The sequence below is a fragment of the Eschrichtius robustus genome, chromosome 19 (genome assembly GCF_028021215.1).
Source record: "Eschrichtius robustus isolate mEscRob2 chromosome 19, mEscRob2.pri, whole genome shotgun sequence".
In the NCBI taxonomy this organism is placed as follows: Eukaryota; Metazoa; Chordata; class Mammalia; order Artiodactyla; family Eschrichtiidae; genus Eschrichtius; species Eschrichtius robustus.
This window is the reverse complement of record NC_090842.1, coordinates 53,681,583-53,696,792: the sequence shown is the minus strand read 5'-3', so window position 1 is coordinate 53,696,792 and position 15,210 is coordinate 53,681,583. Positions and strand designations below refer to the sequence as shown.

Genomic DNA, 15,210 nt, shown 5'->3' with positions numbered 1-15,210 from the left:
CAGCATGTCCTGTTTGGCTGTTTGGTGTCTGGTTTCTTTCACACACCACGTGTGCGAGATTTATCCATGTGGTTGTATGTATCAGTAGTTTATGCTCTTTTCATTGCTCTGTAGTATTGTGTTGCATGACTATACCACAATGTATTTATCCATTCTCCAGTTGATGGAAATTTGGGTAGTTCCCATTTGGGGCTATTATAAACAATGCTGCTGGGAACATTTCTTCCTGTACATGTTTCCTGATGCCCATGTTCAAGTTCTCTAAGATATATACTTAATATGGAACAGATAGGTAAAAGGTTATGTGCATTTTCAAATTTATTCAGTAGCACTACCCTCTCTCCCATTTTAAGATGAAGCAATTGCAACAAGAGAGGTTAATAACTTTCCCAAGATCACAAAGCCACACTGCCTTGCTCCCAGAACCCACATTCTCACTTAACACCCACTGGCGTATGATGGGCACCTAATAATTGTGAGCTGTTATTCTGAGGGTCGTTGGGGGCTGTTTTTGGGGGTTTCCTTTCCTGTCCCCATTATTCTGAACTATGTCCCCATAAGTTAATAATTAACTGCCCCCCAAGGAGCCTATGATCCTAAAGATTTGCCTTTCCCTGGTTACGGTCTGGTTAATCAGTCACTGCCCCTGGCCGGGCAAGGGGCACTAGGCAGACCAGCTGCCCTCAAAGCCCCCTGACCTGGTGTGGAAGTGGCGAAGGACTCCTGATGCTCTGGACCTGCCGTGCGCTCTGCTCCCAAGCTGGCCCCTCCCCTGGGGGCTGGAAGCCCCTGAGCTTTGATGGTGGGGCCTTCCACCTCAAGGGCACGGGAGAACTGACCCGGGCTTTGCTGGTGCTACGGCTGTGTGCCTGGCCCCCTCTGGTCACCCACGGCCTGGCGGTGAGCAGTGACCCTGGGGACTGGCCCAGGGGGTCCCCAGGGCCAGGCTCTGAGCCCTTGCTCCCTGTCACCCCAGCTCCAAGCCTGGTCTCAGCGACTCCTGGGGTCCCAGCTCTCGGGCGCGCTTCTCCGAGCGTCCATCTACGGGCAGTTCGTGGCTGGTGAGACCACAGAGGAGGTGAGGGGCTGTGTCCAACAGCTCCAGACCCTAGGCCTCCGGCCCCTGCTGGCGGTGCCCACTGAGGAGGAGCCAGACTCAGCTGTCAAGACTGGGTGAGTCGGGGGCCAGGGACCAGGGTGGCCGGGGGGCTTGCAAGAAGGGGGTGAGTGGGCTCCAAACCCTGACGCCTGCTGGCTGGGCAGCGAGGCCTGGTACGAGGGGAACCTCAGCGCTATGCTTCGATGCGTGGACCTGTCACGAGGCCTCCTGGAGACCCCTGGCCCGACCGGAAACATCCTCATGCAGCTGAAGATTACGGCGCTGATGAACACTCGCCTCTGTGTAAGGGACCAGCGGAGGGGGGGGGGACGGGGTGGCTGCCCGCCAGGGCCCCCTCACACCCCACCTACCACCCCATTCCAGAAGGAGCTAACCTCGCGGGTCCGAAGGCCGGGGGGTTCCCTGGAGCTGAGCCCTGAAAGACTGGCAGAAGCCATGGACTCTGGGCGGGTAAGGGCCTCAAGCTGGGGGAGATTGAATGGCTGGTGGGGAATGTGGGGGAAGCAGAGCCCCCTGGACTTGGAGGTAGCAGGCACCCGCAAGCGGCATGTTCAAAATATTTAACTACCTCTACTTTCCAGGCTTAGAATGATCAGAATAAATGTGGCTACAGACCTGGGGCATGGCTGGAATAAATGGAATATGGGTCACCGGGGGACTCTAGGGGAGGGGCCTGGGGGCTGGGAGCTCTCAGAGGAGAGATTGAGACAGCAGCTCTTTACCAACTGGAAGAAAGTAATCAATATTTTATCAATCAACTCAGCTATGCTAGTGTGTGCTAACTAGCTGGAAGCATTAGACCAATGGGTTTTGGTTCATTCATTCACTCATTTGTTCTTTCATTTATTCCTTTTTTTTTAATTAACTGTAACTTTTGAAAAATATTTCTTTTATTCATTTATTTATTTGGTTGCACCAGGCTTTAGTCATGGCAGGTGGGCTCCTTAGTTGTGGCACGTGTGCTCTTTAGTTGTTGCCGGCAGGCCCCTTAGTTGCGGCATGCATGTGGAATCTAGTTCCCTGAGCAGGGATCGAACCCGGGCCCCCTGCATTGGGAGCACGGAGTCTTAACCACTGCGCCACCAGGGAAGTCCCTCTTTTGTTTATTCTTTATTTCCATATCTAATTTTTACCTTCCCTGCCATCAGCAGCATGTATCTCTTTGTTACTGTGATTTTGTTTTGCCAAGTATATGCTCTTTGGGGGCATATTTTTCCAACATTTTATTATGAAAATTTTCAAAGATACAGAAAAGTTGAAAGAATTTTACAGTGAACACCCATATACCTGCTGCCGTTAACATTTAACTATACTTGCTTTATTTATTTATTTATTTATTTTTTAAACATCTTTATTGGAGTATAATTGCTTTACAATGGTGTGTTATTTTCTGCCTTATAACAAAGTGAATCAGCTATACATATACATATATCCCCATATCTCTTCCCTCTTGCGTCTCCCTCCCTCCCACCCTCCCTATCCCACCCCTCAAGGTGGTCACAAAGCACCGAGCTGATCTCCCTGTGCTATGCGGCTGCTTCCCACTAGCTATCGGTTTTACATTTGGTAGTGTATGTATGTCCATTCCACTGGGCATATACTTGCTTTAAATCGTATCTATCCTTCTATCCATTCCTCTATCCACCCACCAATCCACATTTTTTTGATGCATTTCAAAGTAACTTGCAGACACCAGCACACTTCTCCCCCAAATGCTTCAGAATGCACATCACCAATTAGAGCTCAGTATTTATTTCTTTTCAGGTAAAATTTACATACAATGAAATGCACACATTGTCAATGTACCCTTTGATGAGCTTTGACAGATACACACCTGAGCAATTCAAATCCCTATCAAGGTATAGAACATTTCCATCACTGCAGGAAGTTCCCTTGTGCCCTTCTCCATCAATGGGGCTGGGGTGGGGGGGGGAGGGTATAGTTTTAAACGCACACAAGTAACGTTATGTTATCTATGGCATTCTGTTTCTTACTTTTTTCACTGAGCACTCTGATTTTAAGATCCCTCCAAGCATCTCTGTGTACATCTAATCCATTTTTAAAAATATTTATTTATTTATTTGGCTGCTCTGGGTCCTAGTTGTGGCACGCGGGATCTTCGTTGCCGCGTGCGAGATCTTTTAGTTGTAGCATGTGGACTCTTAGTTACAGCATGTGGGATCTAGTTCCCTGACCAAGGATCGAACCTGGGCCCCCTGCCCTGGGAGTGTTGAGTCCCAACCACTGGACCACCAGGGAAGTCCCTAATCCATTGTTTTTAATGGCTGCTTCTGGCCGCATGGTTTACCTCTCCTGGGATGGACACCCGGCTGGCCTCTGAGTCTCCGTCACCCCAAATAATGATGCCTGGGACCTGCTGAGGTTTCTTTTTTTAATTTGTAATTTTTAATATGTGCCACAGAACACACAGAAGCAGGACTCAGTGCTTCAAAGGATCAGCTTTGGAGTGTACCGAATTTCACCTCTTCATGAACTTAGTTTACTCATGTGAGGACAGTGAGAGTAATTTCTTCCCAGGGTGGTTTTAAAGACTAAAGCCCCTGCCAGGCTGGCATCTGCACGATTACAGAGGGGCCCTCATCCCTCTGTGTCACTAGCTTCCCTTGGCTTCCCCAACACCATCAGACCTGGTGTTCCTTTTCCATCTCTGCCAGCTCATTCTCAATCTTTGTTAGGTTTTACTCTGCCTGACTCTTAAATATGGAGGTTCCCCAGGGCGAGGTCCCGGCTCACTCCCCTCTCAGTCCTTACTCCCCTCGAAGGGACCTTCTCACCCACAGCCTGTTTCCCTGCTCTGCACTCATGATGCCTGCCTTCTGTCTCCAGCCCCAGCCTTTCCCCTGAGCCCCTCTGGAACCTCCGCCTGGACGTCCCCCAGACCCCTCACACCAGCTGGGTCCCACGCTGGCCTGTGTCTCCCCAGACCTGCCCCTTCCTCCTGTCCCCATCTCAGAGCAGTCCTACCACCCCCATCCCAGACCCCAGGCCCCACCCATCCTTGGTCTTCACAGCCACTGGCTCCACAGCATGATTCATAACTGTCCCGTTCACGGCCATATCCCAGGCCATGGCACCTAGACAAGATGTGATAAACATATGTTAAATAAATGAGTAAATGAATGGAGCAAGTGAGTCTGAAACAGTAAATTAATGGTGGAGAACTTACCACTCACAACGTGCCACGCACTGTCCTAAGTGGTTTATATGTGTTCGAGGGAAGCATTTACTCTCTGCCTGGAGATGCTGAGGTTTAAATCCCAGGTCAAGCTGTATGATTTTATAAGTTTATTTATTTATTTATTTTTATTTTTGGCTGTGTTGGATCTTCATTGCTGTGCGTGGGCTTTCTCTAGTTGTGGCGAGTGGGGGCTACTCTTCGTTGCAGTGCGCGGGCTTCTCATTGCGGTAGCTTCTCTTGTTGTGGAGCATGGGTTCTAGGCGCGTGGGCTTCAGCAGTTGTGGCACGCAGGCTCAGTAGTTGTGGCTCACGGGATCTAGAGCGCAGGTTCAGTAGTTGTGGCGCACAGGCTTAGTTGCTCCGCGGCATGTGGGATCTTCCCAGACCAGGGCTCGGACCCGTGTCCCCTGCATTGGCAGGCGGATTCTTTTTTTTTAATTAATTAATTATTTATTTATTTATTTATTTATTTATGGCTGTGTTGGGTCTTCGTTTCTGTGCGAGGGCTTTCTCCAGTTGCGGCAAGCGGGGGCCACTCTTCGTCACGGTGCGCGGGCCTCTCACTATCACGGCCTCTCTTGTTGCGGAGCACAGGCTCCAGACGCGCAGGCTCAGTAATTGTGGCTCACGGGCCTAGTTGCTCCGCGGCACGTGGGATCTTCCCAGACCAGGGCTCGAACCCGTGTCCCCTGCATTGGCAGGCAGACTCTCAACCACTGCGCCACCAGGGAAGCCCGGCAGGCGGATTCTTAACCATTCTCCACCAGGGCAGTCCCAAGCTGTGTGATTTTAGACGAATGACTTCACCTCTCTGTGCCTTCACCTCTGTTTCCCCCTCTGTAAAATGGGGATGACGATAGTCCCTACTTCAGAGGGTGGTGAAGGGTAAATGAGGCCCTGAAACAGCACCTGGCACCCTGTCGGCCCTCTGTGAGGGCGGCGGCTCCACCAGCTGCTCACACCCCAGAACTCCCCTGGGATAATGTCCCACAGGGAGACAATTCTCTGACTGGGGAGAAGAACTCCGCAGGTGCCCCTCACCCTTCCCTTCTGCTGGAGAATCTTCTCCCCCAGGACGGGATCCATATCCATCCTGTTGACTATAATGGAGCCCTAGATTCCACCTGTTCCTCTTTCTTTAACTTCCCAATGTCTTTGAACCCAGCTGGACTCCCCGAGTCACCAGCAGCTCGCATTCACCCTGGAATCCCCATAAGAGGACCCGGAATTAGGGACAGTTATTATTTCCACGTTACAAATGTAACAATTCCCTAAACGTTTGTTGAACATCTACCACGTTCCAGGTGCTGTGCCAGGGGTGGGGATGATGCCCGAGATAAACAAAATCTCTGCCCTCGAGGTAATTACTTGCTAGTCCGGGAGGCACAAGAGACACTCAATTGTTAAAACCAAAGCCCAGGGCTTCCCTGGTGGCGCAGTGGTTGAGAATCTGCCTGCCAATGCAGGGGACACGGGTTCGAGCCTTGGTCTGGGAAGATCCCACAGGCCGCGGAGCAACTAAGCCCGTGAACTACAACTACTGAGCCTGCGTGTCTGGAGCCTGTGCTCCGCAACAGGAGAGGCCGCGACAGTGAGAGGCCCCCGCTCGCCGCAACTAGAGAAAGCCCTCGCACAGAAACGAAGACCCAACACAGCAAAAATAAATAAATAAATAAATTAAAAAAAAAAAAAAAAGCTTATCTTTAAAAACAAAAAAACAAAAAAACCAAAGCCCATTCGGGGCTTGCCGGCCTCATGCCGGTGAGGGGTGGTTGGGGGGGCAGTGCACCAAGCCAGGAAAATCATTCTTTTTCAAGTTTAGGTTCTAGTACCCCTCGGGGTCTCAGTTTCCTAATCTGGAAATTGGGAATAATATTTACTTAATTGTTTTAGGGGATCAAATTAATTAATGCAGATAAAGTAGGTACTTTTGAAATTGGGCTCCGAGAGCTTCCCCATATTAGTAAACCGCCTTTTCACTTGAGCTCTTTTGAAAGGTTTCTGTTTATTGTTCCCTTACAATCAAATGATCTTGGATTCAGATGGGGAGTGTGGCGCAGAGACAGACACAGAGAAACATTGCCCTCTCTTCACTCTATCCATAAGTGTGTGAAAAAATGTAATAAATGTTTAATTATACTAAAACAAAAACCAAAAAACAAAGCTGATATGTTACAAGTATAGACAGCCATCGTAGGGAAAAATAAGGCTGAGGAAGGGGAAAGGAAAGCCCCAGGAAGGGAGTTGCAAGTTCAAACCAGAGAAAACCTCATAGAGAAGGTGGCATTGAAATAAAGACCCTGCGGAGAGGTTGGAGTGAAGTAAGTGGACATCTAGGGGAAAAGTGTTCCAGGCGGAAGGAACAGCCAGAGCAAAGGCTCTGAGGTGGGAAGGTACCTGGCATGTTCAAAGACTCACAGGGAGGCCAGTGAGGCTGGAGGGCAGTAAGCCAGGCGGAGGGTGGGAGGAGGTGAGAGCAGAGGGGCCAGACCAGGGGAGCCTTGTGAGTTGCAATGAGGCCTTCAAAGTTTGATGAGGAAACTGAGGTCCCAAGAGACTAATGCAAGGTAACACTTATGGCTCTCATTATGATCTAGCTACTGTTCCAAGCACTTTCTAGATGCTAATTCCAAGTCACATCACTCTCCCACTGGAAAATGGAGCTTGGAATAACATCTGCCTACTAGGATCATTGTGAAGATTAAATACATAAGATGGCATTTGAAGCCACCTATTATTATAGCATGTATTGAGTGCTTATCATATTCTGCCACTGTCCTGTCCTGTTTATGTCCAGGCACATCTCATATATTAACCCATTTTTATCCACACAGCAACTCCATGAGGTAGTTATTATTATCACCCCCATTTTACAGAGGAGAACATTGAGGCCCAGAGGGGTTATATGATTTGTTCAAGGCCACACAGTAAGTGGTGGAGCCAGGATTCAAACTCAGATTCTGAGCTCTCAACCACTGTATAAATAAATATACAATAAATAAATAATAAATAATAATAAATAAATAATATCAATCAATCAATAAATAATATCAATGTGATACAGCTACTTTTCAGATTTCTAACAATTTCTAAACATTTTTTCCCTTCCTGCTGGTGGGGGAGAGAAGACTTAGGCTCTGGAAGGGTCCAGTAGCCCTGAACTGCTCTTGCCACCCCCTGCCCCCCACAGGACCTCCAGGTCTCCTGCCTCAATGCCGAGCAAACCCGGCATCTCCAGGCCTCCTTGAGCCGTTTGCACCGGGTGGTACAGGTAACACCTGCGGCCGCGGTCTGGCTCCACTGCACCTGCTTGCTGGTCACTCCTGGGGGTCCGACCACAGTCTCTCTCACCCTCAGCACGCCCGGGCCCAGCATGTGAGGCTCCTGGTGGATGCTGAGTACACCTGCCTGAACCCTGCACTCTCTCTGCTGGTAGCCGCTCTGGCCACTCGCTGGAACAGCCCCAGGGAAGGCGGGCCCTGGGTGTGGAACACTTACCAGGCCTATCTGAAGGTGTGTGGTGCACTTGGGGCTGCGGGGGGGGGGGGGGTCCGGGGGAGGGGACCGCAGGCCGGGGTCCCAGCACCTTGACCCGAAGCTGCCCCTGTGCTCTGCCAGGACACCTACGAGCAGCTGAGGCGGGATGCTGAGGCCGCAGACAGGGCTGGCCTGGCCTTCGGGGTGAAGTTGGTACGAGGGGCGTATCTGGACAAGGAGAGAGAGGTGGCCCGGCTCCAGGGTACCGAAGATCCCACTCAGCCTGACTACAAGGCTACCAATCAGAGGTGGGACTGGGGCGGGCTGGCCTCTGAGACAAATAATATTAGCATCTAACCTTTCATTAGAGCTCACTCGCCATGGTGCCGAGCGTCCTATGTGGGTCTACACAGCACTCCCTCTCCCCGGCCCAGGACACCGTCACTTCCCACCTGGAGATCAGCCTCCTCCTTGGGCTTCCTGCTCCCTCCTCTATCCCCCCTCCCCATTCGGTCCCCACTGTGCAGCCAGAGGGAGCCTCTTAACACCTGCCTCAGATCTTGTCCCTCCTCAGTTCAAAATCCTTCCATGGCTCCCAGTGCGCCCTTGATAAACCCCAGATCCTTGCAGCGGCCTGCAATCCTGTCTCCTCGCTCACTTCGCTCCAGCCACACTGGCCTCCTTGATGACCCCCAGGGCCTTTGCACTTCCTGTTCCCACTGCCCAGAACCTTCTACCTCCAGACAGTGGTGTGGCTCAATCCCTCACCTCCTCAGGTCTTTACTTGTTGGTACCTTCTCAGGGGACCTTCCTGCCCTCCCTATCAAAAACTAGAACTCTCCACACCCACTCACTTCTTAGATTTATTTTTCTTCCGGCGCTTATCAGCAGTTGAGGTTTCACATTCGGTTGCTCATTATTCGTCTCACCCACGGGAGCGTGGGCCCAGGAGGGCAGGGCGTTCTGATTTGTTCACTGCTGAACCCCCAGTGCTTAAAATTGCGCCTGCTGTGTGGTGGGTGCTCGGTACAGATCTGTTGAAAGAATGAATAAACAACCCAAGCAGTAGATACTATTATTATCATCCCCATTTCACAGGGGATGAAATCGAGGCACAGAGAAGTGGAATCACTTACCCAGGCTCGCACAGCTAGTGAGTGGCAGGGCCAAGATTTTTGGCAGACTGGCTCTAGAACCCACATTTTTACTCACCTCAAATCATTGTGAGTTCCTTGGGCCACCATCCCATGGCCCTGGGAAGAAAGAATTTATTCTTTCAGGGAATTCCCTGGCAGTCCAGTGGTTAGGATTCTGGGCTTTCACTGTTAGGGGCCCAGGTTCAATCCCTGGTTGGGGAACTAAGATCCTGTAAGCCGAGAGGCCGCAGCCAAAAAAAAAAAAAGAAAAAGAATTTATTCTTTCAATACATACTTGCTGACCACTTTATTTATTTATTTTTCTTTAAAATTTATTTATTTATTTAGTTTTGGCTGTGTTGGGTCTTCGTTGCTGCACGCAGGCTTTCTCTAGTTGCGGCGAGCGGGGGCTACTCTTCGTTGCTGTGCGTGGGCTTCTCATTGCGCTGGCTTCTCTTGTTGTGGAGCACGGGCTCTAGGCGCATGGGCTTCAGTAGTTATGGCACGCAGGCTCAGTAGTTGTGGCTCACGGGCTCTAGAGCTCGGGCTCAGTAGTTGTGGCGCACGGGCTTAGTTGCTCCGCGGCATGTGGGGTCTTCCCGGACTGGGGCTCGAACCCGTGTCCCCCACATTGGCAGGCGGATTCTTAACCACTGTAACACCAGGGAAGTCCCTGACCACCTGATTTAGATCAGGACCTGTGTTGGACCCTGGCTGCAGTGGCAGCCAAGGTGGCCACCAGGCCCTGTCCTCATGGAGTTTTCAAAGCCCAATTCCATTTCACAGTGCACCAAGGAGAGGTTTGTAGAGTTGCAAGTACTTACCAAGCTTCCAGAGCAAGTTGCCAAGCCACGAAGGCTAAGCTTGCATCCAAGCCCATGAAGGTTCCTAGGCACATTTGTGTCCCATAGGCTTAATCATTTGGCACCATATTTTTACTGAGATATAATTCACATATCGTAAAATTTGCTATTTAAAAGTGTACAAGGGAATCCCCTGGTGGTCCAGTGGTTAGGACTCTGTGCTTTCACTGCCGAGGGCCCAGGTTCAATCCCTGGTTGGGGAACTAAGATCCCACAAGCCATGCCATGTGTAGTCATAAATAAATAAATAGATAAATAAGTAAATAAATAAAAAATTTAAAAGAAAAAAAAAAAGGGGGCTTCCCTGGTGGCGCAGTGGTTGAGAGTCTGCCTGCCAATGCAGGGGACACGGGTTCGAGCCCTGGTCCGGGAAGATCCCACATGCCGCGGAGCAACTAGGCCGGTGAGCCACAATTACTGAGCCTGCGCATCTGGAGCCTGTGCTCCACAACAAGAGAGGCCGCGATAATGAGAGGCCCGCGCACCGCGATGAAGAGTGGTCCCCACTTGCCACAACTAGAGAAAGCCCTCACACAGAAATGAAGACCCAACACAGCCATAAATAAATAAATAAATAAATAAATAAAACTTTAAAAAAAAAAAAAAGTGTACAATTCAGTGGCCTTTAATATGTTCATAAGATTGTGCAGCCATCACCACTATCTAATTCCAGAACATTTTCATCACCTCAACAAGAAACCCCGTATGCATTAGCAGTCACTCCCCATTCCCACCCCTCCTCAGCCCCTGGCAACCACTAATCTACTTTCTGTCTCTATAGATTTGTCTATTCTGGACATTTCATATTAATGGAATCATATAATATGTGACCTTTTGTACCTGGCTTCTTTCACTCAGCATAATGTTTTCAAGGTTCAACCATGTTGTAGCTCGTGTCAGTGCTTCATTCCTTGTTATGGTCGCATAATATTCCATTGTATGGAGAGTCCACATTTGTTTTATCCTTTCATCAGTTGATGGATATTTGGATTGTTTCTACTTTTTTTGGCAATTGTGGATAGTGCTGCTATGAACATTCACATACACATTTTTGTGTAAACATACAGTTTTCATTCTCAAAAGTTGAGTTCTCTAGGACTGGAATCGCTGGGTTATATGGTCACTCCATGTTTAACTTTTTGAGGAACTACCAGATGGTTTTCCAAAGTGGCTGCAGCATTTTAGACTCACACCAGCACGGTGGGAGGGTTCCAATTTCTCCACATCTTCTCCAGCACAGTACCATTCATGTTTTAATAGAGATTTTGAATAAATAATACATTCACATGATTCAAAAATCAAAATGATATGAAAATGAACACACCGACACAGCTCACGTCCACTCACATCCCCATGTAATCACGGGGTCTCCCTGCCCCCGCAGGGGCACTCCACTCTCCTCTGAGTGCTCATTTAGCCGGTCCCCCACTTACAGACCTTTGGGTTGTTACTAACCCTGCTCTGTAGACACTGCTGCAGTGAATGACCTTGGATAAATGTCATCTTGTGTGATGCGGCCCTTTGCTGTGAGAGTGCCATTGTGCCAGAGGCTTTAGGTCCACCCCCATCTCACTCCATCCTCACAACAACACTGTTAGGTGAACGTGGGTTGTGAAAGAGAAGAAAAAGGCTCAGAGGGGGATGTCTCTCGCAGCGGAGGCAGGTGGGATGCAGGTACTTCCTGACTTCAGGGTCCTTGCCCTTAGGCACCCCACCTCCCAAGGACAGAAATCCCCAGTCCCTGGGGCCTAACCCGCACTTACCAGGTGTCATACGCCAGACCTTCATCTCCCTTCAGTTACAGCCGCTGTCTGGAGCTGATGCTGACCCAGGTGTCCCATCGTGGCCCCATGTGCCCCCTCATGGTGGCGTCCCACAATGAGGATTCTGTTCACCAGGCGACCAAGCGGTAGGAAGTAGGGGAACGGGAAATAGGTGCCCAAAGGGTGGTGGACGTGGAACAAGGGGAGGGACAGTGCGGGCCGCTAGGTTCAAAGGGGATCTGGGGAGGATATTCAAAATATTTAACTCCTGCTACACCTGCAGGTCCCATAGGCCCCAGCTGAACAAGGCATTGCCCCTGATTTGCTGGGGCATGGGGAGGTCCCAGGGTTCCAGGGAAGAAGTGGGGACTCACTGGGGATCCTTCAGGGGGCCCAGGGCAGTGGTTATTTATCGGTGAGTTTGGAAGTACTTCAATATTCGAATAACTAGCACAGCCGTATGAGTGCATCATGGCTGACTTTCAGCTCGGGATGCAGCCACTGTCTGGACTGATGATGTGGCCTTTTCTGTAGCATGTGGGAGCTGGGCATTCCTCTGGATGGGCCTGTCTGTTTTGGACAACTTCTGGGGATGTGTGACCATGTCTCCTTGGCACTGGGTATGTGAATGATCTGTCCCTCCCAGCCCCACTCCCACATCCCACCCAGTCAGCCCCAGGCCTCATTCCCTCCCAAACAGATCCCATCTTCCATTCCCAGGCAATGCCTGGCCAGGCTCCCATCCAGAGCCTGCAGCCGGCCCAGCGCCAGACCCTTCCAGATAGATCTGTCCCATAGCTGAAGGCCTTGCAGGCCTGTGTCTCTGTGTCTGTGGTCTGTTGTTTTTGTTGGTTCTTCATCATGGTATCTTGTCACCTGTGTGCTTTGTTATCTTTACTGTGTTGTTCACCAGGGCCTGAGACCAGAAGATTTATGTTTTCTTCTGCCAGGTGCTAAGGGGTACAAAATCAGTGCACCCTAACTTCACAGCTTGAGGTTTCTTGAGATATCCCAGGGATGCAAATTGGGGCTGCAAATATTTTAGGGGACTAACCCATGGCCACAACCTGTCAGAGATGGATTTCTCTATTTTTTTTCTTGCTCTGCTCATGGTCAAGGCCATTCCCTGGGAGTGAGGGAGGGTGGGAGGGTTGACTTCTTGTTAACTCTTACTTTGAGGGTCTAGATTTTGGGGTTCCAACTTAATCTGGGGAAGTTCTCCTTTATAATTCTTACCCTGGTCAGGCTTTGGGCCTCCATTTCTGTACCCCCTCAGCTTTGAAGTCATTAAATAGCAGCTCAATTTTGCCTTCAGGATAGAAATGCTTCTTGTGTAACCCTTCCTTCTCTGGATTCTCACTTTCTCTTAATTCTTGGATTAGTAAATTCCTTATTCTCTTGGCAGCATTTTCATAACTTTGAGAAGATTTTGTTTTTAATGTTTACTCCAGGATTTTTAGTTTTTTCAGTGGGAGATTTTGTCCAACCCACCTAGTCTGCCATGTTCTCAGAAGTGGAAATCTCTGTTCCAGATGGGGCCTGGGGGAGCCTCTCCCCAAACACCAGCCCACACCCTGCAAATACTCTCCCTCCAGGGCAGGCTGGCTATGCCGTGTACAAGTCCATCCCCTATGGCTCCCTGGAGGAAGTGATCCCCTACCTGATCCGGAGGGCCCAGGAGAACCGAAGTGTACTGCGGGGTGCCCGCAGGGAGCAGGAGCTGCTCAGCCAGGAACTTCGGCGGAGGCTGCTGGGGCGGGGCCTGAGGGTACCCCATTAGCACCCCCAGGGGTCATACGGTCAATAAAGGTCCTGAGCTGCTGCCCAGGCAGCTGCCCTGTACGGAAGCCACCTCCTTGGGGAAGGGCTCATCCCACCCTCAGCCAGCCCAAGCTAAGGGAGCTCTGTGGCTCAAGAGAGATCTTTAGATGACCCTAGAGCATAGCAAGGGCATTGATCAAAGGCTAATGAGCTCCCCCACCAACCCTGAGGCAGACGATCCTGCGATGGGCCTGGGGTCAGCTCTACTCAGCCAGTTAGTTGCTCACGCGGGAATTGTCTTCACTCCAGTGGACGCCCAGGTGAAGAGCACAGATGAAGGCAGACACTGAGGCACTGAAATCCAGAGGCTGGGCTAAGGCCACACGTGCACGGAGGGACAGAGAGAAGAACCAAGCCACTCTCTCATTTAATAAGCATTTACTGAGTCTCCTTCTGAGCTAGGCTTCCAGGTGAACAGTGCTAGGGACACAACAGTGACCAAACACAACCCCAGGCCTGGCCTCACAGAGCTCTTAGTCCAGTAGGGGTAGACAGACCCATCTTCAGACAGTGACAGCCCAGGGTGGTCAGGGCTGTGATGAGGGGAGGCCAGGCAGAGTATCAGGGCAACGTTGGGAAAAGCCTGGAGGCTGTAGGAGGCCAGAGGAGACACCTGGTGATCAAGAGGGCATCCCAGAGAATTCATAAGAATAACCAAGTGAATACTGAGAAGAGCATTCCAAGACAAGGGCATGTGCATAAACAGACTGCGGAGTCGGGGGACAAGGATGGAGGGTGGGGGGCCAGAAGATGCAGTCTTGGGTGCCACACTGCAGGGTATCGACTCTATCCCAAGGGCACTGGGGTGTAAGGAGGCTTTGAAGCAGGGGAGGGACAGAGTCAGGTTGGGCTTTAGTGAGAGTCCCTTGGCTGCTGCATGGCGGGTGGACCTTGAGCTTTCTGCCTGAGAGCCCAGAGGAAGCCAGGGTAGGGTATCCTGGCAGGTGGGTAGAGCAGGGCAGGGTGTGGGGAAGGGAGGAGGGGGCTGGTGGAAAGAACAATCAGGAGACTGAGCGAAGGGCCGTGGAGCTGATAGGCTGGTTTTGAGGGAGACATTCAGGGCCAGGCCCAGGGCTCTGGCCTAAAGAGGGGACAGTGGGTCCAACTCTGAGATGGGGATCTGGGAGGAGATGCAGTTTGGGGGAGATACTGAGGCCGGTGTGGGACCCAGTGGGTGTGAGGGTCCCAGGGGACGTCCAAGGAGAGGTGTCCCGGACATTGTGGAGCCCCAGGTGTGGGGCAAAGAAGAGAGGCTGGGGCTGAGACGGAGGAAACCCCCCGCGGGCCTGGGTGAAAAGCATGGAAAGACAGCCAAGGGCAGGGATCATAAAGGGCCCGCCAGCCCAAACAAGAAGGCGGTAACATTAGGGAGCAGTCAGTAGCTCTGGGGTGGCCATTGCTGTCTCTTCTACCGGGTCACCTCAGGGCCGCAGGGGCAGCTCTCAGGGGCGGGAGGCCACTGCGCAAGCGCACAGGTGGCCAGAGCCAGCTGGTGCGCACGAGCCGAGGATTCCCGCTCAGATCGCCAGAACTAGTGCACGGGGTCACGTGGCAGCCACGTGGGGATCACTGTTGGAGCCCAACGGTAGGTACAAAGCTCCAGGGACTGGGCACTCAGCCGTCCACCGGGCCCCTTCCCCAGCCCACAGACCCCGCCCTCAGACCTCCCCCTCCCTCATACTCCTCCCTTCCTTCCCGCCCCTCCTACGCCCTCAGACCCCACCCCTTTATCAGACCCTGTCTTCATTACGCGCTCCCTTCCCTCAGCCCACGGATGCAGTCCTCAGACCCCTTCCTTCCCTCCGTCCCTTCTCATAATCCATAGACCCCA

General features: G+C 51.3%; 1 protein-coding gene across 2 annotated transcripts; it reads left to right on the top strand.

Moving 5' to 3' along the window:
* Positions 1 to 662: 662 nt before the first annotated feature.
* PRODH2 (proline dehydrogenase 2) lies at positions 663 to 13,490 on the top strand. Of its 2 annotated transcripts, XM_068528586.1 has the most exons (10): positions 678 to 900; positions 977 to 1,173; positions 1,264 to 1,402; positions 1,484 to 1,570; positions 7,510 to 7,590; positions 7,677 to 7,832; positions 7,938 to 8,104; positions 11,594 to 11,704; positions 12,093 to 12,178; positions 13,154 to 13,392. In XM_068528586.1, the coding sequence occupies exons 1-10, from the start codon at positions 727 to 729 to the stop codon at positions 13,336 to 13,338; spliced, it is 1,383 nt and encodes a 460-aa protein (XP_068384687.1). In that variant the 5' UTR covers positions 678 to 726; the 3' UTR covers positions 13,339 to 13,392. The 2 variants fall into 2 exon arrangements, with proteins under 2 accessions (XP_068384688.1, XP_068384687.1); XM_068528587.1 differs by lacking the exon at positions 12,093 to 12,178 and having other exon boundaries at positions 663 to 900; positions 13,154 to 13,490.
* Positions 13,491 to 15,210: the final 1,720 nt, after the last annotated feature.

Excerpts from the sequence above, each read along its gene's own strand:
- PRODH2 (XM_068528587.1), top strand. The coding sequence starts at position 727 with ATGCTCTGGACCTGCCGTGCGCTCTGCTCCCAAGCTGGCCCCTCCCCT. Across the intron at positions 1,174-1,263 it reads GACTCAGCTGTCAAGACTGG|CGAGGCCTGGTACGAGGGGA; the intron begins GTGAGTCGGGGG and ends CTGGCTGGGCAG. Across the intron at positions 7,833-7,937 it reads CTTACCAGGCCTATCTGAAG|GACACCTACGAGCAGCTGAG; the intron begins GTGTGTGGTGCA and ends GTGCTCTGCCAG.